The sequence below is a fragment of the Lissotriton helveticus genome, chromosome 2_1, assembly GCF_964261635.1.
Source record: "Lissotriton helveticus chromosome 2_1, aLisHel1.1, whole genome shotgun sequence".
NCBI lineage: Eukaryota > Metazoa > Chordata > Amphibia > Caudata > Salamandridae > Lissotriton > Lissotriton helveticus.
In genome coordinates, this window is record NC_136059.1 from 999,549,083 (window position 1) to 999,576,584 (window position 27,502).

General features: G+C 43.7%; 1 protein-coding gene across 1 annotated transcript in view; it reads left to right on the forward strand.

Moving 5' to 3' along the window:
* The window catches only part of TMC1 (transmembrane channel like 1), a 654,455-nt gene that overhangs the window by 212,012 nt on the left and 414,941 nt on the right, over positions 1 to 27,502 (forward strand). The window contains exon 7 of the mRNA XM_078677802.1: positions 19,506 to 19,648. Coding sequence (XP_078533928.1) covers positions 19,506 to 19,648 — 143 coding nt within the window. The remainder of the gene's footprint in view (positions 1 to 19,505; positions 19,649 to 27,502) is intronic.

Consider the following 27,502-nt stretch of genomic DNA (forward strand, 5'->3'; position numbering starts at 1 on the left):
TAAAAATTATGTCCTAAATAATGTTTACAAACATATAGCACCATTAGGATTAATAATAGAAAATCTATACTAACTGGGAGAATTATTTCGTAAACAATATTTAAGGCACAATATGTGTACCAGAGGACAATTCATCATGTGATATCAACCCTTCAGAGTTTTTCACCACTCTAGCACATCATTAGTACCCACAATTCCCTCTTCATGGATATGCTGTGTGGATCCTCCTCACACTCGGGGTGTTTTTAAAAAAAACTTCCTGCTGCCTTTTTTCAGGACTATCATGGCAGACTTCCCTAGTTGCAAATGGTGGATTCATAGCTCCTTTTTGCAATGGAATTAGAAATTCTGTATCCTATTAATTAGATACAGTGGAGATTCTGCTGGTCGTTGCAACTGTATGATTAGCTTATCTACCACACTTTAATTGGATTGATTGGTATCACCCTCCTCTAAATCAGACCATAAATGTAAAATGACCAGTAACACTTTAATTATCTTTTTTTAGCAGAATTATAGCAAAAACCCGACATCCTCAAAAATCACAATGAATATAACTATTTATAACTCGTAAAATCGAATGCTTTTTCTTATCTTGCAGCAGGAAATCAACCATTTTTTAAAATGTCATCTTTTGAAGGTGTAGTACTACCGCTTAACCAAATTGCAGATAATAAAGTGCAGTGCTCTCAATCCTATGAAAACTCTATAACAATAGCACATTCCGATACAGAGAATAAAAACCACTTACAATGATTGTAAATTTTTGGGAAAATTCTAGCCCTAAAGTGCATATAAATCCCCCAACCCCCCAACCACACAACTATCAGTACCACTCATACCAATTTAGACGTGATCAGATTATTAATGTTAATCTTGATACATAGTAATTTAATTCATAACATTTAATACTCCTATTTCTTGTTTCATAATAATCAATGTATTATTACCTCTTATCCCGAAGCAATGGACCTTATGTGGAAGCAGAAGTTTAACATCTCTCCTCAAACTAAAGTGCTGTGCCTTTAACACCCCTAAAGTGCTTTTCTCAACTATCCTCCACTAAAATATATCCACATCTTACTTCTGTGCCCGAGACCCAGATTTCCATTTATCTCTCCTTCCTCATTACCCCTACATATGAATAGCCATAATATATATAGAATAAAGTGCAGTTCTTTCAATGATTCCACTATTATCATAATTATATTGTCTAAGCTAGAATCACACTTGACATATTTTATCCACGTATTGCCAAACTGCTGAAAATCTTTTCATGGCACCTACCCTTTTTGCATAAGCTTCCTCAAATATTTTTGTGCAAAACATTTGTTTATGCCAGTTTAGATAATCTGAGAATGTAGTTGTCCTCCAATTCTGAAGGATCAGGGACCATGCTATTAAATAGGATATTCCTATAAAGGCTTCCTCCCCTTTAGAAATTGAAGTATTTTGGGTCTGCCTTAATGCCCCAAAAAGTACTATCTCCGCCTCTGGTTTTAATTTTCTCTGTAAACCATTGCTGAGGGCGGAGAACACTTTCTCCCAAAACTGGGTTAAAAGTGGACAAGTAATAAAGATATAGAGCCACCCCCTGTCCCAGTTGATAGCAACAAAATCACCTATCTTCTATTTCTGTATATAAGGCTCTTGGTGTATAGTAGGCCTTCCAGCGGGATAAAAATTACATTCTTTTCAAAGGATCTGCTCTTAATGCCTTATTGCCCTGCAGTGAAATCCTCTGCCACTCAAGCTCTGAGAAAGTGCCATGTGTTTCTTGAGCAATTTTACCTAAAAAATATATTACTGTAGAAATTTTCCTTTGGTACAGGCATGGGGAGCAATATCTTTTCAAAAGTTGCATAATCTGGAAAACCCCTAAAAAAAGGGCTTATACTTCGCTACACACCTAGCCTGGATCTCCTGCCAATGTAGATGCCTCCCTCCAACTATAAATTGACCGAGTTCCCTGAAGCCATTGCTTTCCCAAAATCATATCTGACTATTCTGCATACACAGGCCCAAATGTTTACATTCTGTGAGTTTCGATTACTCATATCCCGCTGTCTGAGTCTTCATAGAATATAATACCCGTAATCTGACCCCAAAGTCCGTAGTGTCTCATTGCTAGTTTGGCAGTCTTAATAAACACCGGAATCTGAGATACTGCTTCCTGCACCACTTTATCCACAAAAAAACTATCTAGCGATGCCTTGCCATCTAAAATATGAGTCACTATATCCAAAAATGTAGCCTCATAATAGGTTCGAACTTGGGTGAAAACCATCCCTCCTTGACTAATAGCGAGTTGAAAAACGGACAATTTTACCCTTGACCCCTTTTGACTTAAAATTAATTGACAAAACATTGCTCCCAACTCCTTAAAATATGACATATTAATTCTTATTGGTTCATAAGTAAAAAGGAAAATTATTAATTGAAAGATAGACATTTTTATAAGAGCAACTCGACCAACTAATGGAAGCGGAAAAAGTGTCCATTTATCTAATAGGATTCTTATCTTAATAACCAACACTCTGTAATTATAAAACAATCCTCATAACGATTTGTAACATATATCCCCAGGTATTGAATTGGCTACAAGGGCTGAGGGGAGCTGGGATCGGCTCATCTGGCGACGCCTGTTCTTAAGATGGCAGCCGCCTGTGAATAGAGGGACGAAGGTAGATGCCAGTAGGCTGCCCCTCGCTGAGGCTCGGCTCTGCTGCCACCCCTCACCACGGAACATGCTAAGGGCTGGGGCGCGAACACCCCCCTCCCCTCCCCCCGCTGCAAGAACTGAGGGGAGCTGGGATCAGCCCAACTGGCGACGCCTGGCCTCAAGATGGCCACCGCATGGGACCAGAAGGTCGGAGGAAGTTCACCTTAGGCTGCTCCTTCTGAAGCTGGAGCACGCCTCCTTCGCCCTTGCCCTGCATAGTGAGTCCCCTGCTCTACCCCAACAGAAGCGTGGCAAAGAGATGGATTCACCCACAGAACCGGCTCAAATTGGCGATGCCTGGCTCTAAGATGGCCACCGTCCAGGGACTTGAATGATCTAATGAACTAATTGAAGACCACGTCAAGCGACTCCTTCTGAAGCCGGAACGCGCTTTCACCTCCCCTGTTCACATCTAACACGCCATGAGCTTTTAAGACAGCACCTTGGTCGCCTAATCAATTGCCCACGCAACCTAAGGTCATACCAAGGACTCCCAATCAGGCGTGATCTGCCCCCCACATCTCCCGTCCTGATAACAATTAAGGGCAACCCTCCGAAGATCTACGGACCTTTCAATGAAGATCTACAAGAACCAACATGGATCACCCTCCGCTCTGCTCCAACAATGCTATTGACTTCGAGTTTACTCTAAGGTACCTGACCAGCACCTAGCCCCCTACCGCAATTATCCTCCTACCTCTATCCACTTCGTACCCCCCTCCTCCTGCCCCTAGCCCCTGCAGAAACCACCCCTTAACATTGTACACTCTGTGTCCCTCTCTTCTTGCTCCACGTCGCTCTCTCCCCCCCTCGGCTACCCCGCCTTACCATAGTCCACTCTATGCCCTCGTAACCTCAGCTACCACCAGTAGGGTAGAATCCTAAGTGCCCACGTATCATACATTGTGGCTAGTCACCCACAGTCGATACTCCCAGTCCTACAGAGTGGTGCCCCCTGCAATAGCCCATCCCATCCCGCCCACACATTACGCGAAAATGCCACCAAGTTCACCTGCCGCTGCCGAACCGCCCATATCGATCCACATGAGGCCGCACGGTGCGAATATCTTCGCTATTATTTTTCCCCCTAATCTCTCACCTAAAGCGAGAAGAAATCACAAGCACAATCTAATCAGACAACACCCAGAAACGCTATTTGTAGTCATATACCCCTGCTCCTCCAAAGGGCCGGTGAAGATGGATTTCATCTTCCACACTGATAAACCTGAAAGCTGGAACACCACCCTAAGAATGCAACTGCACATATCAAAAACGAGGACCACCTCACATAGCTGCAAACTGACAACCTCTCTTCCTAATCAGACAACAAGAAAAGGTAATACATCAGTGACCATCTACGCAAATGGCACAGTTCTGATACAGGCCAACAACGAGAACTTGGAGGCATTTGACTACCTCTTCCCCACTCTTTGCGCCTCTTATCTACACACTCTTTGGCCCGTATCAACCCAGCCCCACTCCCTGAACAACCGGCCCCTTCAGGAGAACCAATTACCTACCTCCACTCCCACATTGAAACCCCCCAAACCTCACCCAGGAAACTCCTCCCACTCCTCTGTCCCCACGAATCGAGACATGGAAGATCAATCCCCACAGCCCCTCCAACCGGATCCTCCTCTACATTACCCCATCATCCCTTGGGTCGGGTCTACTGACCCCCTCCTCTCACCCAAAGAAGAGCAACCCTCATCGCCCCCTCAATCGCATCCTTGTCAACAGCTCAACAGTATCCCTCGGGCTCGGTCTACTGACCCTCCCATCATGCCTCTAGTAGCATTGGGGAAGGACCCTCGACTAATCCCCCTACCAAGGGTCCCAAACATAGACAGCCTGGTGGTCCCTTCCAGCATTAGACCTCGCAAGACGATCCTGCCCCCCACCCCTCGAGTTGTCCCAACCCAAAACTGCACGCCACCAGCTCCGAAAGACTTGGCTCACTGGCTAGATCTACTAGAAAACCAACTAGAAATTATACTCAGAGGCCTTGATGAAATCCTTTCCAACCTAGGCAAGGTGAGAAATCCCCAACATCCACAATCAGTGCCCTCCTATCCAGCTGAGCCTATTCCACTAAAACGCCAACTCGTGACCGCTCCCGCATGCGGAACAGACTTCTGAGGCCCACTAAAATAGACACGATGATCCCTCCTCATTCTCTCACAGAAACCAAAGCACACACGCCCAGAGCTCAGAGCCACACTAACAAGGATGTGGAGACACAAATACAAAGACCATCCAGAACAAAAGCAGCAATGTCCGCCAAAGAAGCTTTGGACCTAGCCTCCACCTATGACTCCTCTTTCCTAATGCCCTCTAACTCCAATATCCAAGTAATTACAGGCTTTGGAAGAGACCGCCCTCCCGCGAAAACTGTAAGACCCCCGCCCTACCTCACCTCCATACCAAGGGCCCCACTGGAAAAACACCTGAACAAAAATAATCCAGCAACCAACTGCATGCTCATTAACTGTAGATCCGCCCCCAAACATACAACGGAATTAGCTGAAACCATCCTATCTCAGAACCTTGAAATTGCGTTCAGCACGGAGACATGACTAAAGGAAACCTCCCCACCCTGTCTAGACATGCTGGTACCCCCAGGTTTCAACATCATCAACAAAGACAGAAAAGGTCAACGCGGGGGGTGTAGCCATCATACATAAAGATGACATTGACATCGCTGTTACAGACTCATGCAAATACAGCTCTTTTGAATGTCTATCTGTCTCCGCCCTTTAGTCGTTTACCTTCTCTACCACCCACCTGGCAATTCCTCCACTTTTGGCGAACACCTATCTGACCTGATTGCCCACTGCGCTCTCAAAGACACTAACTTCATAATCCTGGGTGATCTCAATGTACGCTGGAACGTTACCAACAACACATTAATTCAATCTCTCAACAATCTCCTCTGGGACAATAACCTTACCCAACACTGCTCTCAAGAAACGCACAACAAAGGAGCAACCTTGGACGCCATCATTGCCCACCAAGACGTAATCACGATTGACAACATCCTCCCAGTGGACTGGTCGGACCATCACATCATTCTATTCCGCATCAACCAAAGAATCCTATCCCTGCCCCCTGCTCAAGATCCCCCAAATGGTCAAGAAATCTAAACCTGATCCCCTTGGACATCATGGAGGAGAGACTCAAGTTTCTCCTACCCAATGTCAAAGATCTCTCCACAAATTACCTCACCTCGCTCTATAACGAGAGTTTGGGCTCCCTTCTTGACCAACTAGCACCCTTGAAACTAAAAAAAAAGCGAGCCACCCCATCCAGATCCTGGTTCGACTCTGACACTAATGAAGAAAGGTGACAATTAAGGGCAGCAGAAAGACGCTGGAGGAACTTGCCCTCTACCTACCATCGTGACAAACTCAGAATTATCCGGAATTAATACAATAACCACATCAAGAGCAAAAAATGTATGTTCTTCTGCTCTGCTCTGGAGAGCGAAAAAAATAGACCTAAGGAACTCTTCAGTATCATTAGACAGCAAACCTCCCAACCAGATACTTCCCTGGAGCTGGCCTCCAAAGAACGATTCGACAACTTCGCCAACTTCTTTGATGATAAGATCTCCAAGATCGAACAATCTCTGGCCACGACCACTCCCTTCCCCCTCACAGCAAACTAGGTGGGTTGCCTGATAGCGCCCCCCTCCCTCTATTAAACCCTGGTCACTCTTTCAGCCCATCCTAGAAGAAGAGATAGTCAAACTTATCGCCACCTCCAAACCTTCATCTCACACCCTTGACCCCCTTCCTGCTCAACTCACCAAAAAACTAAAACTCTCCCTTGCCCCACTATGGTGCAGGATTATCAACAGCTCCCTAAAATCTGGAGTAGTCCCAGACTGTTTGAAAGTGGGACAAGTCACCCCTCTATTAAAAAAAACCTGGCCTGGACAAAAATAACTTAAACAACTTCAGACCCGTCTCTAACCTTCCTCTTCTCTCCAACATCCTAGAAAAATGTGTTCTCCACCAACTAACTCGCCACTTGGACAATACCAGTCTCCTCAACTCACATCAATCGGGATTCAGGAAAAGCTGCAGCACAGAAACCGCAATCCTCAAAGTAATTGATGACCTGCACAATTCACTGGACTCAGACCATTGCTCCCTCCTCATTCTCCTAGACCTATTGGCGGCTTTTGACACGGTCGACCACATTCTTCTACTCAATGCTCTGGAAGATAGGGCTGGACTTGACGACGTGGTCCTTAACTGGTTCTCCTCATTCTTACACAACCGCTCACAAAGAATCAAAATCAGAAGCTCCGAATCCGACCTCCATCCAGTCATAAGGGGAGTACCTCAAGGCTCAGTGCTCTCCCCTCAACTCTTTAACATCTACATGGAACCCCTCACCACCCTACTCAGAAAAGCCAACATGCCCTTTCACCTCTACGCTGATGATACACAACTCTACCTAGAAATTTCCTCTTCTAAAGACATCCATAGACTAAATGAAACACTAAAGGAGGTCTAACGTTGGCTGTCAAGCAACCATTTAAAGCTTAACCCAGACAAAACTGAACTACTTCTTATCTCGAACAAAGAAGAGAATCCACAAATTGAACGAATGGCTAAAAGATATCGACACGCTCAATGGGAACCTCTCCTTGGCTGACTCCGTCAAGTCATTAGGCATCACGCTAGACTCTAAACTTGATCTGACCAAACACATCTAGATTTCGGCCAAGAGTGCCTTCCTTAACTTGGACCTTCTAAACAAAATTAAACCTTTCATTCCATCCAAAGATCTCAAACAAGCCACCCAAGCATTGGTTCTGTCACAACTAGACTATGGAAATGCAATCCTCTCGGGAATTCCCAAATCTCACCTTGCTCCTCTGAAAACAACCCTCAACGCGGCAGCCAGAATGGTCACTGGAACAAAGAAATTCGATCACATTTCTCCGGCGCTAATAGAACTCAAGTGGCTACCTATTGAAATGCGGGCGAACTTTAGAACTGCCTGCCTCGCCCATAAAGCCCTTCACACAGGCAAACCCGAATATCTGGCATCCAAACTCAGAAAAGCGGGTCAGAACAGGACTCTCAGAAGCTCTAACACCCTACTTCTCATCCCACTCAAAGTACGAAAACAAAGAACCACGGCCAGGTCCTTTGCCTGAAATGCCCCCAAAATATGGAACTCTATCCCCCCACATTAGAACTATTCCTCACTTCCCGAAATTCAAAAGCCAACCCAAAATCCTTTTCCTCGACCCCTCTCTATCGAACAGATAGGAACCGTTTGGATTGTTCAAAGCGCCTTTGCTCTCATCTTCGATGCGGTTGACCATTTCTACTTGATTCATATCCTAAACGCCTTGCTGAATGTATTATATTTGCTTTCTTTTGCACTGCTTTCTACTTGTTGTAAAGCGCTCCGATACCTTCCGGTCAGGCTAGCGCTATATAAAACTTCTTAAATAAATAAATAAAATAAATAAAATATCCCCCAATAGATTCCAACTGCTCAAACTCTGTCAATGGTATTTTTATATTATGCTCCTTAGGTTTAAGATAGAGAATAAAATCATCTGCAAACAGTTTTAATTTGGGCTTACCCTCTAATGGTGCCTTTATCTCCTGATTAGCCCTGATCCTAGCAGCAAGTGGTTCATTAACCCCTTCGCCGCTAGGCCTTTTCCCCCCGTGCTAAGCCTTTTTTTTGCTATTCGGTGTAGTGAGCGCTTAGGCCCCTGTAACCTTTAGACCACATAAGGTATCCACGCCAATTTTGCGTCCTTTTCTTCCAACATCATGGGGATTCTAAAGGTATCCAGGGTTTGTGGATACCCTTGGAGGGGTCCCAAAAATTAGCTAAAATACAGAAAATATTTGTTTGTTTTCGAAATAATTAGTAAAACGGGCTACAAATGAAAGCGTCTGGGTTTTCCCTACAAATGTTATCAAAAGAGGCTTCATGGGGCTGAAATCACAATTTTCCCAGTTTTTAGGGAATGACAGACTTTTGTCAGAAACCAAAATTTTTTACACAGTTTGGCATTTTTCTGGGTCATAGCCTATGATTGCTATTTTTTGTGCTTTCAACCTCCTTCCAGTTAATGGTAAAAATGAGTGTGAAAGCAATAATGGATCCTGGAAAGCTATACATTTGAGAAAAGTAGTCAAAATTCTAAATTCAGCAAGGGGTCATTTGTGTAGATCCATCAAGGTTTCCTTATGGAAAGTAACAGTTAAATATTGGAAAAAGTGAAAAATAGTTCAAAACAGCCTTTTGTGTCAACGTTTTTAACTGTAACTTCTTGTAATTATGACAGCTCTTTGAAAGCAATATACCATTACATCAGCTGGACCTTCCTGGTTTTGGGGATATACAGAAGTTATAGGTTCACCAAGAAGCAGACGAACCCAGAGTCAAAAACTGATTAGAAATTTGGCAATGGCTTTTTATTATGTACAAGGTATATAGCAATTATTGTGTGAAAATGTATACATGGAAAAATCGGTAAGAAAGACACCTATGTATTTCTGAAATGGAAACAAATTGTAGAGTTTAGAAACAGTACATATTTGCACATTTTCAAAATTGGGAATATTCATACTAGCATGAGAATTATTGGTCATTTTTCAAAATGACTTCTTTTTTACACAATGTCTTTCATTTGGAAGGCAGAAATGCATCAAAAACCAATAGGTAATAACAGTTGCTTTACAAATCTGAATTACTCTAAGTCTCCCAATAAAAATGGTACCTCACTTGTGTGGGTAGGCATAGTGTCCACGACCGGAAAGGGCTCAAAACCCAACGTGAACACACCACATTTTCTTAATGAAAATTTACCCTTTTTCTGCGAAGTGTATAGCTGTCGTTTTTTAACCCTAGCGCTGCCGGCACCTAGGGAAACCTAGCAAACATATACATTTATGAAAACTAGACTCCCAGGGAAATCCAGGATGGGGTGACTTGACTGCTTCCCACTAGGTTTTGTTACCCAATATTCCTTGCAAACCTAAGAAACTGTCATATAAAAGACATTTTCCCCACATTTCTGTGGTGGAAAGGTCTGGAATCTGCATGGATCCGCAAATTTCTACCCACCCCGCGTTCCCCAAAGTCTTACAAGAAAAATAATACCTCACTTGTGTGGGTCAGCCTAGTGCCCGTGACAGGAAACAGCGCAAAACACAACGAGGTCACACTTCAATTTCACAGTGAAAAATAACCCTTTTTTTGCAAAGTGCCTAGCTGTAGTTTTTGAACCCTAGCTCTGCCGGCACTTACGGAAACCTAGAAAACCTAAACATTTCTAAAACTAGACACCCAGGGAAATCCAGGATAGGGTGACTTGACTGCCTTCCACCAGGTTCTGTTACCCAGAATCCCTTGCAAACCTAAACAATTGACAAAAAAACAATTTTTTCCATATTTCTGTGGTGGAAAGTTCTGGAATCTGCATGGATCTACAAATTTCCATGCATCCCGCGTTCCCCAAAGTATTATGAGAAAAATGATACCTCACTTGTGTGGGTCGGCCTAGTGCCTCCGATAGGAAATGGCACAAAACGCAACGTGGGTACACCTCAATTTCGCAGTGAAAAATGACTCTTTTTTTGGCCCAGCTGTCGTATTTGAACCCTAGCTCTGCCAGCACCTAGGGAAACCTAGCAAACCTATACATTTCTGAAAAGTAGACACCCAGGGGATCCCAGGATGGGGTGACTTGAGTACCTCCCATCAGGTTCTGGTACCCAGAATCCCTTGCAAACCTATACAATTGGCAAAAAACACATTTTCTCCACATTTCTGTGCTGGAAATTTCTGGAATCTGCGTGGATCTACATATTTCCACTCACCCCGCGTCCCCCAAAGTCATACAAGAAAAATGGTACCTCACTTGTGTGGGTCAGCCTAGTGTCTGCGACAGGAAACGGTGCAAAATGCAACGTGGTCACACCTCAATTTTGCAGTGAAAAATGACCCTTTTTTGGTAAAGTGCCTAGCTGTCGTTTTTTAACCCTAGTTCTCACGGCACCTAGGGAAATCTACTAAACACACACATTTCTGGAAACTAGACACCCGGGGGCTCACAGGGATGGATGGCTTGCATGGATCCCCCAGCGTTTCCTTACCCAGAATCCCTTGCAAAGCTCGATTTGTGCTGCAAAAATCACCTTTCTCACACATTTTTGTGTGGGAAAGTGTGGCATCACTGGGCTCACACAAATTTCTTACCACCCAGTGTTCCCCCAGGTCTCCCGATAAAAATGGTACCTAACTTGTATGGGAGGCCCAAGTACCCGCGACAGCCAAGGGCCCAAAACGTAGTGAGGCGACATTAAATTTGCCTATCTCCAAACCACCTGTTTTTGCAAGGGGGGTCACCTGGGTTTTTGGCCCCATACTCGGCGGCCATCTAGGGAAACCTACCTAACCTACACATTTCCAAAAACTAGATACCCAGGGGCCTCCAGGGAGCTTTGGCTTGCGTGGATCCACCAGCGTTTCCCTACCCAGAATCTTTTGTAAACCTCAATTTTAGCTGAAAAAATATTTTTTTGTCATACATTTTTGTGTGGGAAAGTGTGGCATCACCGGGCTCACACACATTTCCTACCACCCAGCATACCCCCAGGTCTCCCGATAAAAATGGGGCCTCACTTGTGTGGGAGGCCCAAGTACCTACGACAGCCAAGGGCTCAAAACGTAGTGAGGCGACATCAAAATTGCCTATCTCACAACCACCTGGTTTTGCAAGGGGGTGTCTAGTTTTCAGAAATGTGTGGGTTTGGTAGGTTTTCCTAAATGGTTGCCGAGCACAGGGCCAAAAACTCAGGTGACCCCCACCTTGCAAAACCAGTTTGTATGGTGATAGGCAATTTTGATGTTGCCTCAATACGTTTTGGGCCCCTTCCTGTTGCTGGTACTTGGGCCTCCCACACGAGTGAGGCACCGTTATTATCGGAAGGCTTCGGGGATCGTGGGGTGAGTGGAATTTTGTGTATCCACGCAGATTCCAGAACTTTCCACCACAGAAATGTGAGGAAAGTTTGGTTTTTTGGGACAAATGTTTAGGTTTGCAAGGGATTGTGGGTAACAGAACCTCGTAAGAGCCAGTCAAGTTACCTCATTTTGGATTCCCCTGGGTGTCTCATTTGGAAAAATGTTCAGGTTTGCTAGGTTTCCCTAGTTGCTGGCTGCGCTAGGGCCCAAAATCGACAGGTTGGCATATTGCTAAAAAAAAAGTCAGTGCCTAGTCTGCTTTCTGCCGTCCTGGGGGGATATCGGGGAGGGGGGCGGTGTTGCCCACATATGCCCCCACGGGAGTCAGAAACACTGTGGCTATTTGTTTGGGGGGTGGGGGCATTGGTATGCCCATTCTGGTCAGCCCCCACCCCCACACATAAAAAAGACAGCGTAATCATTGGCGTCTAGCGGGCTTTTTGCCCCCCGGGGAGGCAGATTGGGAGCAACTGCCCCATCTTCCCCCCAGGGAGGGCATAAAGGCTGTAATTGTTGCAGGTGGGGGTGTGGGTGGTGGCATGCCTGTTTTGAGCAGCCCCTACCCTAATTAAAATTTCCCCCCCAAAAACCCTGGCATCCAGTGGGCCTTTGGCCCCCCCGGGGGCAGATTGGGGGCTACTGCCCCATATGCCCCCCAGGGGGAGTTGGAAGGCTGTCATTTTTGTGGGGGAGGGGTTGGGGGCATGGGCATGCACGTTTTGGGCAGCCCCACTCTAATTCAAATTTGCCCCCCCAAAAAACCTTGCATCTAGTGAGCTTTTGCCCCCACCCCGGGCGGGGCACATTGGGTGCTAATGCCCCCATCTGCCCTCCAGGGGGGCTGAAAGTCCACTAGACGCCAGGGAGTTTTTTGGGCAAATTTTAATTAGGGAGGGGGTTGCCAAAAACGGGCAGGCCAATGCCACCACCATAATTAAAATTTGCCTGGAGTCTAGTGGGCTTTTAGCTCCCGGGGGGGGGGGGCAGATTGGGGGCTACTGCCCCATCTGCCCCCAGGGGGGCAGGAAGGCTTTTATTTTTGCAGGGGAGGGGGTGGGGGCATGGGCATTCCCGTTTTGGGAGCCCCACCCTAATTCAAATTTGCCCCCCAAAAAATCTCTGGCATCTAGTGGGCTTTTTGCCCCACTGGGCGGGGCAGATTGGGTGCTAATGCCCCCATCTGCCCCCCAGGGGGGGCAGAAAGTCTACTAGACCCCAGGGAGTTTTTGGGGCAAATTTGAATTAGGGTGGGGGCTGCCCAAAATGGGCATGCCAATGCCCAAACCTTAATTAAAATTTGCCCCATAAAATCCCTGGAGTCTAGTGGGCTTTTAGCCCCCCCGAGGGGGCAGATTGGGGGCTAATGCAGCCATCTGCCCTCAAGGGTTGGCAGGAAGGCTGTTATTTTTGGGGGAGTGGGGTGGGGGCATGGGCATGCCCATTTTGTGAGCCCCCACACTAAATCAATTTTGCCCCCAAATGATCCCTGGCGTCTAGTGGGCTTTTTGCCCCCCCCCCCGGCAGGGCAGATTGGGGGCTTCTGCCCCCAACTGCCCCCCAGGGGGGGCAGAAAGGCTGTAAATGTTGCAGGGTGGGGCACAGACATGAACTTTATGGGAAGCCCCACCCTAATAAATTATGTGGCAATATCTAAATATCCCTAGGGTCTAGTGGGCTTTTTGCCTCCCCGGGGGGGCAGATTGGGGGCTACTGCCCCCGTCTACTCTCCAGGGGGAGCAAAAAGACTAAATTACACCCAAACAATTTGGGGGGAGCAAAAGCCCTTGCCCAAGGGGCCGCTCCCCCCTCCCTGGTGTCTAGTGGGTGGATCCCTGCTTGGGGATCGCCCTTTTGGGGCAATCCCCAAGCAGGGATCCATTGTAAAAGGGAGATTCTCCCCTTTCCAATGATACATCTCCCGTCTTTCTACGTGCCCGGGGGGCTGAGATAGTTTTCGGTTTCTGTGCAATGACGACAGCGCGATGTGCGCGCTGATCGTCATGGCACAGAAACCAGGGAGGGGGCCTCGGGAGCTGGGGAAGCTCTTCTCCAGCTCCCGAGGTCACAGGGGAGAGAAGGAAATCCCTCTGCTGTCTGCAGCAGAGGGATTTCCTGCGACTGTGCTCATGATGGAATGGTTCCATCATGAGCAAAGGGGCACTGATGCTCATGATGGAACCATTCCGTCATGAGCATCGAAGGGGATAAAAAAGGTAAACAATGCAGGGGATAGGGGACAACTCTGGAGAGTTCCGCTATTTATATCCACATACCCTGCTAAATGTAACTTTATAAAAACTTGAGCCTGGGCCCCTTGATATAAGTGTCCTAGCATTAAATTATTTGTATTTGGAACTCCAACCTTCTGAAACCATAAAAAAAGAGCGTCCCAATTAACTAAATCAAATGCTTTTTCAGCCTCAACCATTATTAAGACTGGTAGCTTGTTGGTATTAATAAAATCAAGTGCTTGAAGTAAAAAAACTGTATTTGATGACGTGTCTTCTAGAGACGAATTCCATCTGATCTTTGTGTATTACCTACTGAGTTAGTTGAGAGAATTGATTTGCCCAAATTTTCATTAGTATTTTATAGTCCAAATTTAGCAAGCTAATCGGCCTATATGAGTTAACTTTTTTAGGGCCCTAATCCTTTATAACAAAGCTAACTATGGTAGATTCTTTGATGATGGATGGAAACCTCGGTCCCCACTTTCACAAAGTTGAAAAGCTCTACCAAAAAAGGTGCTAATTCTTCTGAAAATACCTTATAAAACTCGGCTGGAAGGCTATCGTTACATGGGGCATTCCCACTGGGCATTAAAACTAGAGCCCTCTTTATTTCTGCAATTGTAGTTGTCAACTGTGGAAGCTTAATACCTTTAAAATATTGACTTATCGCCTTGTTTGAAGCTGTATATTTTGTTGCATATAGCTTGTGACAGTGGTCAAGAATGACTCTGGTTCTTCCAATTCTGTTAATACTGCGGCCTCCTGCTTAACTCTGCTTGACCAAGTGAGCAGTTTCCCAACCATTTGACTTTCTTCATACATGCTAGAATGTCCGTGAGCTAGTTAGTTCTTCAAGAATAAACATTTGTCTTAGCTCCTGCTTAGCTTTATCTAATACTTCCTTAGCTACAGAGCGCTGAATTGAGCCACTATTTATCTGCATTAAGGCAGTATCAACTGCCTGTTGTAGTTCAGCTTCATGTATCCTCCGAGCTTTAGACTGTGAGACCGAACAAGCCAACATCTGTCCCCGCTATGTGACCTTAAAGCACCCCCAAACCGAAAATAAAGCTGTTGTGCCCTTATTCTCCTGCAAGAATCTTTTTATCCATCTTTTTATATCCTCCACTCATTGGAGATAAGAGAGGAGGAGACGATTCATCTGCCACCCGGACTTCTCTCTCCTTGTTGCCTATATTATAATTTCAATTATTACCAATGAATGATCTAAGAATTAATTTACTCCAATTTTTGGTCTTAAGCAATTAATGTATTGAGGGATAAGAAAGAAATCAATATGCTACACTAACTGAAATCAACGAGAGTAACAACTAAATTGTGAAATATCTTTATGAGCCTTACGCCATGGGACTATTAAATGATAATCCTGTTTTATACAATCTAATACTTTTTTAGTCTTAGGCCTTAGTTGTTTTTTAGTTCATTTCAAGGTATGCTTTTTCAAGTCTTGAATAAAGTTACAATCACCCCCTAGGATTAAAGGACTCACTATCCCTCTGACCAACTCATTAATCTTCATAAGGGCTTTAGGATCATCTTCTTTCGGGGCATAATAGTTTACAAAATTAAAGAGCCTCCCATTGACCCAGACAGTAACCCAAATCCACCTCCCTTTTGGGGCTCTTAAAACCTGAGAGATGTCCCAATCGATCCCTTGCTCAAAATAGATAGGTCCCCCTACTGCTAATCCAGCAGAAGCAAAGAATACCTTCAAATAATATTTTTGTATAGAAAGTTTTGGTGTGTTTGTTTTTAAATGGGTTTCCTGAAGATATAAACTCTGGGGAGAAAAAAAAGTTAGCCCTCTAATCAAACCACAATATTTTTGCTTGTTGGACAGTCCATTTACATTAATCAAGATTATCCTTACTTTCTGATCCATTTCACCTAAAGGATAAAATCCAGTAACCAATTCATCTGTTTTCATTATTGCTCATTCAAAATAACACAAACACCATCCCGGATTTGTTTTCCTTATCTACTTTTCAGTAGTAACTTTCTGTAACAGCTCCTGAGCCTCATCAATATTTGAAAACATATGAAATCTCCCTTGCACCAGGACTTGTACCTTAGATTGCTGAGCTATAGCCGCCTGAGCCCCCTGTGCCTTAAAAAAGTACAAAAGTTTAACAAATTCCTTCCTACGTGAAGCTGCTGCTGCTGACATGTCAGAGAAAATGCGACAGCTAGGAACTTCGCGAGTTGAAAATTGTCTCTTTTGGATGGCCCTGGTCGATACCTGTTCTTTGACCCAAACATCTGCCAAGTTCACTAATATTGTTTGCAGCAACTTTGGGTTCGGATATGGCCGGGCTGGGACTCTATGTCCTCTCGTGATAGTAAGGTCTCCTGAGAATTCTGGCAGCGTATTGTCCTTAATAAATGTCTCAACGCATTGATGCACTTGTGATCCTTCGCAACCTTCTGGAACCCCGACCAGCCACAGGTTGGAGCATCATGAATGGTTTTTCAGCTTCTCCAGCTTGCTTTTGAGTAAAGGTTTCTGTTTGTTATCCAAAGTAGCCTGGTGCTGCATTGTGTTCATCTGGTCTTCAAGCTGTGATATCTGAGACTTGGCCTTTTGCATTCTTGCCGCTTAGCTACCAACTGCCTCTTCAGTTTTTGACAAGCGATGATGTAATGCTGCTAGCTTGCTTGCTTGCGTTGCTTTAAGCTAACATATCTCATCCAAGATAAGATTTAGCATGGTTTTTATGTCATATTAGATGATACCCCTTTCTTCTGACGTCTGCTTTCCTGAGGGTTCTTCTGATGTTTCTCGAGCCTGATCTTGCTGCCTTACATCTGGGATTTTACCCCAAATGGAGGATAAGGGCTGACCTCCCATTGAGAGCCCCTTCTGCTGTTCTAGGGGTCAACGAGGCCCCATTTCTTTTTCCAATTCAATCTTTGACGAAGTAGAAGCCTGAACGCCTTGTGACACCTTCACTTGCTTTTTACTGCTGGGCTATTGCTCTTGAACTTGTGCAGACGATGAGGATATTTTAGATTTTATAAATAATGGGTATTCCTTTGTTTTCCCATAAAGCGAGCTAGAGGAAACTTCCTTTGAGTCTTACCTCTCCTCAATATTCCCTGTTATCCCGCTGTCTTCATTAGAAATTACAACTTTCCCAGCTGAGCCAGATTGAGCCTGGGGTGATCCCTCACAGTCTAATTTCTCAAAGGATTTTTGTTGCCGAGGAGGTTCCAGGGCTTGATCATCCCCTTTAACCACAACTCTGTCCTCCACTACATCCTCTTCAGAGCTCAGAAGGCTTGGTATAGGGTCTGACCCTCGGCGAGATTTTTGCGCCCGATCGGTTCTTGCTGCTGCTGAAGCTATCTTTATCTGCGCTGCTTGAGATTTAGACTTAAGACCCACACTTGATTCAACAAGAGCCATTACATTGGCAATCTTTAAATGCTTCCCCATCATGGTCAGGATCAAGAAGTCAGAACCGCACTTTTTTAGTAAGAAAAATCGCTGCCCCAACAGCAACTGAATATGCCAACTTATGTGCAGAGTTATATACTATTTTCTCAATAAGTCTCAGATGTCAACTTTAACAAAAAAAAATAGAAAAGAAGGGGCTTGCGAAGTAGCAATCTCCACTTCAGAGTATGCCCCCACAGCTCCATAGCCCCTGTCAACAGTTAATAGTCCTTTAGATTTTTTTTCCTTTTTCCTTCCATTTTCTTTTTCCTGCCAGTATTCCAAAAAGGACGATATTTGTATCCCCTAAGGGGGCCTCTAGGGCATCCCTGTAGCAGCAGCAAAAAAGAACAAACAGAATGTCTTCGGGGGGGGGGGGGGGGTGCCTACATAGCCGACTCACCTCAAGCTGACAGTCTGTGAGGGTGTTCGTGCCCGACTTTGGGATTCAAAAGAGAGCCCTCCACCACCACAGCACTCTCTTTTACACAGACCCCCTCCAGTCGGGGGGTGGGGGGGCTGGTCCGTTCAAGAGCAGGAAAAAAAGGCAGCAAAACTTCCCGGGTAGTACACTTTAACTGGGCCTTTGTCACTCGGCTTGGCATTTTCTCTGCGTTCTCATCATCTCCTTACCTTGCTACAGGCAGAATCAGCTTAGAGACAGGGGGAGGGGCAGTGCGGTCACCTGCGGCTACGCGAGGTGGGATTCGCCGTTGCCGACCATCTTCCCAGTAACTCTTTTTTTGTTGCTGCATTGGAGGTTACTTATTATCATAAAAAGGTGGTACCTTTAGGGGAAGTGTACCCTTGGACTTCCACAGCAATAGCGATGTAAAGAAACTCTTCTTCAGGTTATTTCAGTTTAGCAATAAATGCATTAATTTTGTTTATCATATTCAGATAATGTAATAACGATCCATAATCATATGGCACAGCATTTGTATTTGCCCAAAAATAGGATGCTACTATAAAGGGACAGCACAGTGAAGGTGAGTAAAGTGACTAAAAAAGTACACTTGTGTTATATACAGAAATATATAAACGTGACTGATTGGGACAGTATGTTGTTACAGATGGCACTCAAAACATGAGTGACAAAAAACACAAATACATTTAAAAACCGGTCCACATATGTTGTTGTCAACGTTTCAACCCACTTGGCACAATTATTTAGGTCAGGATTGTCATCAGTACAGAATAAAGGTAGGAGACAGCAAGGAATTGGGGAAAAGAGACCCACAACCATAGATGTGTCAAATGCAACTTCAAAGGAAAGTCTCATAGAACTGTATTAAATAAGCCTGTCATAATTCCTTACAGGCACCGCTGACGCTTGTGTCCCATCTGAATACCCAAAAATAATTTCTGGTTCAGTAAGTAATTAAGCGCCCAACAGTTCAAGGAAAGGTTGCCTGCATGAGTATTAGCTTTTGTCTGTGTTCTCTGAGCCTAAACCATGTGCAGGAGACTTCGCCAAGAGATGGAAAAGAGTCAAATTATATTCATCTCTTCGTAGGTAAATAAAATAAATTACCTTAGTATAAGGATGCAAAACAATTCTCCCACACTCAGGGAACAGTTTAGTAAGTGTCTCTATTTATAGACACCCAAAAAACGTGCTTGTATGTTCCCAGTGTGCTCATTTTTCCCCATTCCAACCTTTCTTACTTGTAGAGGTGATATTGAATCTGAATAGCGCGCAGGCTGGGTCTGACTCCTTAGTGCAAGCAAGTACTTTGGGTTTCTTTTAAAAGCATGATTGCTTTTGTGCCAAGCTACCAGAAGGGTTGGCACAGGTTAGTTTGGGGGTTTGCTTGTTGTTTCACTCTGGCCAATGTTGTGGTTTCTGCTTGAGTAGGGTTTCACCACCCCTCACCCAGTAACCCAATTTCCAACAATTAGTGTACAATGTACAAGAAACGTGTATAGTGAGAGTCATATTTCCCTTTCGTGGGAATGAGATTTTTGCCTGGTTTGTTGCAAATGTAGATATTCCCAATATAAAAATGCAGACACATATCAGATCCTATTTTAATATTGTTGTGTTTAATATTTGAGAATTAAACATGTATTATGCTTACAGGGATATGCACAATACTCTGTCCTTTTCTACGGCTATTACAACAATATTAGGACAGTTGGCTGGCTGCAGTTCCGGTTGCCTCTCTCCTACCTACTAGTGGGACTTGGAACCCTTGCTTATAGCTTCATGGTGGTAATCAGAACGTGAGTATTTAGAAGACATGTTACATTTTAGAAAAAAGTTTGTTTTTTGAATATGATGTGTGTACACAGAAGACAAGCCACATACGGGGGTGGGGGGGTGGGGGACGGGGGTGAAAATAACTGCAGAAAGGTCGAATGATTGCCTGCAGGAAATACCAGGATAGAACAGGACAGTCTCAGATTTTCCCTGTGGAGTTGTCTTAAAAGCAAGAAATAAATGCATTAGAAAATATAAAAAGAAAGAAAAAAGAAAGAAAGAAAACTTACCTGCTGGTCACTGGTCACCAGCTGCCGCCTCTCCTCTGCACAGGAAGCACCCAGGCTCCCAGACTCTACCAGCCAATCACAACGCTACCTTTCAGCAGCATTGTGATTGGTCTGAGCATCGTGGTTAGGTGCTCAGAGAGGGACTGGGAGGCTAGGCATGTTCTCCACCCAGGTTGTGCAATATAGCTGGTGGAGAACATGCAAAGTGCGCATGACTGTTTGTTCTGCCCAAGACGGCTGACTAAACTGTCATGCGCACTATAGAGTAGGCTCAACACTCCTCCCTCTGGCCCCTGCTCTGGTCAGCCCAGTCCTGCACCTAAGCAGGAACGGAAAAATAAAATGATAATAACGTTCTTTTATTAACATTTTATTTTTCCTCTGCACTGCACTTAAAGCAGTGGGGCGATGCTCCTCCGTCTTAGCGGATAAGCTGCCGCTGGTCAGTATTAAGGAGACATAGGGAGAGAGGAAGAAATAGAGATGGAGATACATAGAGTGAGAGAGTTTGCAAAAGATAAAATAAGACAGAATTATAAAAGAGGGGTAGAAAGAATGATACAGTGGGGCATAAAAAGTTAGAGGCCTGTAGAGGCCTGAAGAGAAAGTAAAAAAAGTATGACTGAGTACAAGATGGAGTCAGGTAAAGAGGGAGGAGAAGGACATGCATGCACCCATCTGCTGCTTGTAAAGCCCCTTGAACCTTTCTTTTTTCCCCTATATCTCGTCATTGACCACCACTGGTCATTGTGGCCTATAACTTAGCCGCAGAACTCATGTTTTTCTGTGTACACTTAGCAACATGGAATCACTTTACAGACCGTACTATAAAACAACCTTTTACAGGCCTGATGTACAAGGAAATAAACTGTGAATGTGCACGTTGAAGCCTTTTATTTGCATATTGACAGATGCCTTTACAAAAGATAGAGAGATTTAAGGCATATGTAGTGACAAACACACAATTATCTTCTTTTAGCTCGTTCTGCAAAAATGTCCGATGACCTTTTAATTGAACGAAAAACACATCTTCCTAGTGGTGACCGCATTTTAAAGGTGTATGCAAAGTTATTTAAAAGGCCTGGTTTAAGTAGGGTATTGTTTCCAAATTGCGTGTTTATCAGAGGTTAAGAAAAATGTTATAGAAATTCAGTAAGCCTACATTGCATATATGTATTCTTTTTTGGGTGCAGAACTGAACATGCTAATCTGCATAATATTTATCTTGCCTGGAATCCCCAACCACAAGTTGTTACAGGTGCACTAATCAAGGTGAAATTTACGTCAGTATTTAGGATGATTGGTCTCTGAAGACCCAGATCTGATCACTAACCCAAAGTCCAATGGGTGGTTTCCTCCTCCTGCTCTGATAGAGATGTGGATAGGGAGGGTAGCATTAGGAAAGCGCCTCTTCTCAGGTTGCAAAGGCTTGTAATATGCTGATTGTGGGAAGAAAAACACTGTATGACTTGGGATGCCCCAAACTAAATGTGTCAGAATTTTGAGATGTTACATAGTGGCTAAAGGTGTTGTTAACTAGCTTAGGAAACAGCATAGGATGTGTGCCACCTTGATAGCTTTACTATCACACCAATGAAATTGAAACTTCCAGTTATAAAATAAATGGCAATTGCATCTTACATATTGTCAAGGTCTTCCTATAAAATGATGTACCCCTTATGAAGACCCTTGATCATGAAGCAAAAAAATCGCTTTTCTCGTTTGTTCTTTTCTAAACTCAACATATCTTTTAGCACTAAGGAACCATCTTTTTGATGGAGTTTTCTGGGCTAGTGTCTGCTGCTGTTGCCCTGATTGGTGGCTGTAATATCTAGCAAAAAGTGAGGATAAGTAGACCTGTCAAAGATCATTCTTAAAGCAAAAGACCAGCTATACTAAGCTGAACCTAGTTGTTTGCAGGAGAAGTTCGACAGACAAAGCTATACTCAAGGTCTGAAGATGACCATGCGAAACAGTCTTGTCTTATTTTCAGAATCTGAAGTCTGCAAACTGCCATCTGCAGAATTACTGTGGTATACAAAAACTATACTACACCATTGAGAGTAGAGGAACGCTATACCAGTGGATTTGTTTAAGGTCAATATCCATTAATTGAGTGCATGCTGTAACACAGGCGTTTCACCCATGTGGGCAGAATCAAATATCGTCCCGTTTTACAAAAAGGGAGATCTGTGTAATCCTCAATGCTATAAACCGATCTCCCTTCTCGATTCCTTAGCAAAGATATATCATATCATCTTGAATAGGCTACAGGATTGGGCAGAATCTTATGATATTTTGTCAGGTCTACAATATGGAAAGCATGCTAATTCAAAAGTATACCAAGATCAAAGAGGGAAACATCTATTTGGCCTTCCTTGTTTTGTCATCGGCTTTCGATTGTGCCATTCATGCTAAGCTGTGGGCAATTATAAGAGATTTAAGGGTGGAGGTATTCATTATGAAATTTTTAAGAGTTTTATTCTGGATGTAGCGCTAGGGTTAGATATGGCACCAGGGGAGAATGTACACAATGTTTTAATGTAGAGAGAGGGATAAGACAGGCCTGTGTTTTAATACCATTTCTTTTTCATTATATATAAACAGAGTAGGGGCGGTGCTATCCATCCAATGTAAAGACCTTTTGCAAATTGGACATCGCCCTGTCCCAGCCCTCCGCTATGCGGATGATGCCGTTCTTATGTCTTGAAGTCCTCTGGCCCTACAAAGCCTTCTTGCAAATGTTGTCGATTATAAGCAGGACTTATGTCTCCTAGTTAACCAATCTAAAATGCTCATCATGGAATGTGGGAGAAGAACAGCGATGTGTTGAGACATAAAAATCAAGGGTACAGATATTGGTTTTACAACTAACTTTTCATATTTGGGCATATTATTTCACAAAGACGGCTCATGGACCCACATGAGTGGACATACTAACTGTAGGGCATTGCAGGGGGTAGGAAATTAATTTATTAAAGTATCTTCTTGCCACGCCAAAGAGTTCCTCTGCATATGTCTGCCAATCGGGTGTGCTGTACGTTACAGATTTAATCATACTGCAGCCAGGTCTATTATGGCATAACATGTGGACATCAGACTATACCGGCTTAAATCGTACCATTATCAGGGATTGACTCAAGGCGAGCTCCACTTTATATTTACCCTGGTTGAAATATATCCAAAGTTTTTTCCGTGATCTGGGGCATCCTTTTTTTTTTATTATGAGAAACCCGAATCCCTGGAAGCCATTAATAGAAAAGACTTGAAAAATGAATGCATGGCACACCTTGATAATCTTAGAGTGACCACTGAAATATTAAAGCATAGCGTACAAAAAATCAAGCTATCCATCCTAACTATGCAGGAAATGCAGCCTTATCTGAAATCTGTATTAAACTCAAGGCATAGATTTATCCTCACCAGCTTCAGAATGGATACTTGATCAGTTTTCCAGAAATGAATACTTATAAATTGTCCCTTGTGATACTCACAGAGTACCATGCGTGTCATTCTTTTCTGCAAATGTTACAGCAATTTGAGAAAAATTTATATTCTGCCCATTTTAAGACCTCTCAACTTCACACAATGCTTCCCTGCTTATCTTTACCTACAATCTTTGTCTACCATTAAGATATTATGTAGTATGTCAAGCTTCTTGTGGGCTGTATTTTATACTAGAAAGAACATTTTAAATTGCTCTTGACTATTACTGGGTATTGTTTTCAAAGATATTTGTTGTCTTATGAACTGTTTTTATTAGAATGTGTATTAAGATTTTATAATCTAGTTCACTGCATTTTTATTATTTTATTTGAAATCGAATAAAGTATTGAAACTGGACTATACTAAACTGCTAGCAGTAAAGCCTTACTGAACAATACTCTCTAGAGACCCGTTCAAGGCCTGGGACAAAACTCTATCATCCATCTGGGATAACTGTCAATTCTGCTACTGTGACTTTCCAAGCAGCTTATCCAGTCCTGTATATTCCAGGTTTAATAAAGCCTTGAAACAAACCACTGGAGTGAGCTCCCTAATCACATTTTAGTCTTAGGGTTAGAGAGTTGCTAACTGAATGCAAGGCATGGTAACAAAAGCCCCCCGTCCTTTTTCACTCTGAACATTTACAAACGTATCGACATTTGCCATGATTTTCCTGAAAAGAAATAGAGTACCACTGAGGGATTTTTTTAATTCTTTATTTTGCATAGAAGGACATGTATTCCATAGATTTAATTAGTAATGAATTATTACAATTGCTAAAACTAATTTTCCCCAGTCGCCTTCTGTTGGCTTATTTTAAACAGTTTGTGGTAGTTAGCAAATAAATGCTCCTTTTTATAATATTTTGGTTGGGCCCTACAATCATTAATATTTTGAATAATGTATCACTTTTTGATTTGCTGAATCGTTGCACCCACAGCACCTCCCTTAAAGCAAAGATTGTACTTGGTGCTTCTTACCTAAGGCTGAGACAATAATACATTAAGGGAGACCTTTTTTTAATACTTATGAGGCCTCTAGACCCTGTCTAAACATCCTTTGCCCGGGCTGTGACTTTTTTTTACATTGCTTACCAGTGCTTAGAAAGCATAAAATGTTTTCATCTTCCTATTGACCTTAGTACTAAGGCGGTAATGCAGGAACTGAGGGCTAGCACCCCCACAGAGAAGTAGGAAAAGAAGACCAAGTGAGACAATGCCAACATTTAGGGATTCGAAATGAAACTGAAGAGAAGTTTAATGATACTAAGACCTGGAAAACTACCAAATCCCTTCGAATTCCTGTAATATGTGTTCTTACTGAAGCATCAACCAAGAGAAATTTGATCTAAATCAAATGAAAATGTAAGTGAAGTGTTTAGAACTTGTAAACCATATTCAGCTGACCATGAGACTCACAAAGCCTTTGAGCACCAAAAGATATTAGAATAGAATATTGGCTCTTGGGGAAATGGGCCATCCTGTGAGAATGAAGCAGTTCCAATCTGAGGTACCGAGTTTTAACGTCTCTTCTGACAGTATTCACACCCGTAGAAACATTTGGTATCCTAAAAATGATGTGTAAGGTGAGCACTCTGATGTAGTAAAAGTTTCAGGGATAGTGAATATGCACATATATAGGGTCTCTTTGATTACTGTTTAGTATAACCGTAGAGGGGTATATGAGAAACGTTGAGACTGTAGTAAAATAGGTAACCAGATACGGACGTCTGGATGTGTATATAGGCTTGTACAACAATTTTTCCCGTTTGAAACAACACCCTGACATGTGCCTAATTTGGCTTTTTTATCAGTTCCCTCCAGAAGAATCCACAAGATATTCATTTTTAAATATTTTAGTAAAAATAGTGCCAAAAAGCACAAAAGATCAACTGTGGATATCAAAGACAGAGACAAAGTCACAAGTTCAGGCCGACCGCGATAGATGATGGGCTGGCTAAAAGGACCCAGTTTGGCCTGCTGAACAAAGTACCTTAAATTCTGCGTTGCAGAGCATTGTGAGGATCCACTTCTTAGATGCATCATGCAGCTGAAGCGATGTGTCCTTCCTGAAATGCAGCAGGGCTATGGTGCGTGGTCTTAGGTCATCGTTGAGGATCCTGTCGACAACGGCTTGTGATGCGAAGACCATAGTCAAGGATGCTACACGCAGTTGGAGTGATATCCTGGTACCAGGGATGCGGCGAGGTTGTGACGCAGAGTACGGCATTGTTGTTGAGGCTGCTATCGGCGAGGGATGTGAGGCCTACACCAAGGATGTGTAGTGTAGTGGTGGTACCGATGGGCTCCGATGCGTTATAGGTCTTTGAGACAGGTCCGATCCATGCAGCAGCGGTGATGCATTTGTTCTGCTTGGAGTTGTGCTGTGCAGCAGAGGAGATGTGTCTGCTCCACTTGATCTACTGAGGCTGGCAGAGCACCTCAGACCAACCTCCAAGGAACCAGGGATGGGTGGCACTACTAAGCAGGGTAGACTCACAGATGGCAGAGTCCAGGTGCCTGGTTCAAGGTTGTTGGAGCCTTCTGTCCATGAGGCTCAAGTCAGGAGTCCAGCCAACTAGCCCTTGGATTCACTTTGAGGTCCTGGGTTCAACAGATGTAGGTCCCATCCTTCTCACCCAGGCAAGAGGGCAGCTGACAGCAGGTCAGCACAACAGGGCAGCAGGAGGTCAGCAGAGTGGCAGTCCTTTCAGCAGTACAGCATTCTTACTGATAGAGTATCCACAGGTCCAGAAGTGTACTGAAAATATGGTATCTGATGTCCAATATTTATACCAGGTGCCCTTCTCTGGAAGATAGGAGAAACTTCTAGAAATTCTCTTTGGAGTGAACAGACGTCATGATGTCCCTGCCCTGGCTCCAGGCTAGTACAGCACTTTTGTGAAGAAAGGACATAGCCTATTCAAATATAGGTGGGGTTGTGCCAAGCTCCTCCCTCTTATCATGTCGGTGATGGCCCATCCAGGCACACATAAGCTCTTCATTGTTTGTGGCTATCTAGAAGGAATATACAGAGCCCAACGGCCAACTACACCAAGTCATGTGTTGGACTGAAAATGCTTTGCTCAACTACTTCTAGAATTGTGCGATTTAAGTTAGCATTTGTGGCACATTTTGTATTACCTGCCATTGAGTAATGATCGAAACTAACTTTTGTCTCATCTTGTGTCTGCTTTGTCGGAAAGCAGCTGCCAATGTGCCCTCTGTACATGTATTTCTGCAAGGTTGAGTTTGCTGTGCTAATGAATAAACTGTCCCTTTCATTGCATACCTTTCTGTCTAGATAGGCCTGCTCCCACAGCGTAGAGCGGTGTAGGCAGGTATAGTAACCTTGAATGCAAGATAATGTGTACCCAGTCCCAGGATCGTAGCTCATACTTTTGTAACTCCTTTGTTCACCAGCTCTCAGACTGGTGTCTTCAGGGGTATTGGAAATGTACTTTATGCCTTCCCATGTTGCCTAAAGTCAGTCCCTCTGCAGCAATCTAAGGAGGCTGGTCAGACCGGACTCCGCTTGAGCATATACTAATAAATAATTTTGGTTTGTATTCTCTACTGTCTGACCAACTCTTCATTTGTATGAAAGGCTGAGAGGTGGTCGCGAGTGACCAGGGTGGTCCTAATCGGGTCATCCTTCTGTACCTCCTTTGTTCACCAGCTCTCGGACTGAAAAATTCCTGTCTGGGCGTGTCTACAGGGGTATTGGAAATGTATTTTATGCCTTCCCAGGTGGCCTAAAGTCAGTTCCTCTGCAGCAATCTAAGGAGGATGGTCAGACCAGACTCGGCTCGAGCGAATACTAATAAATAATTTTGGTTTGTATTCTCTACTGTCTGACCGACTCTTCATTTGTATGAAAGGCTGAGAAGATGTGGCGGGTGACCAGGGTGGCCCCAATCAGGTCAACTACTTCACATGTCACCAACAGGCAGTCTGCAGGCCCTACAAGGCTAAGGCAGGGAAAGGGTAACTTTCTAAAAGTGGTGTTTTCAAAATTGTAATTTAGAATTTGACTTCACCATAAGTTAGGATTTTTCATTACAATTCCAAAGACACCAAACTCAAAGTGTTTAGCTGCTCC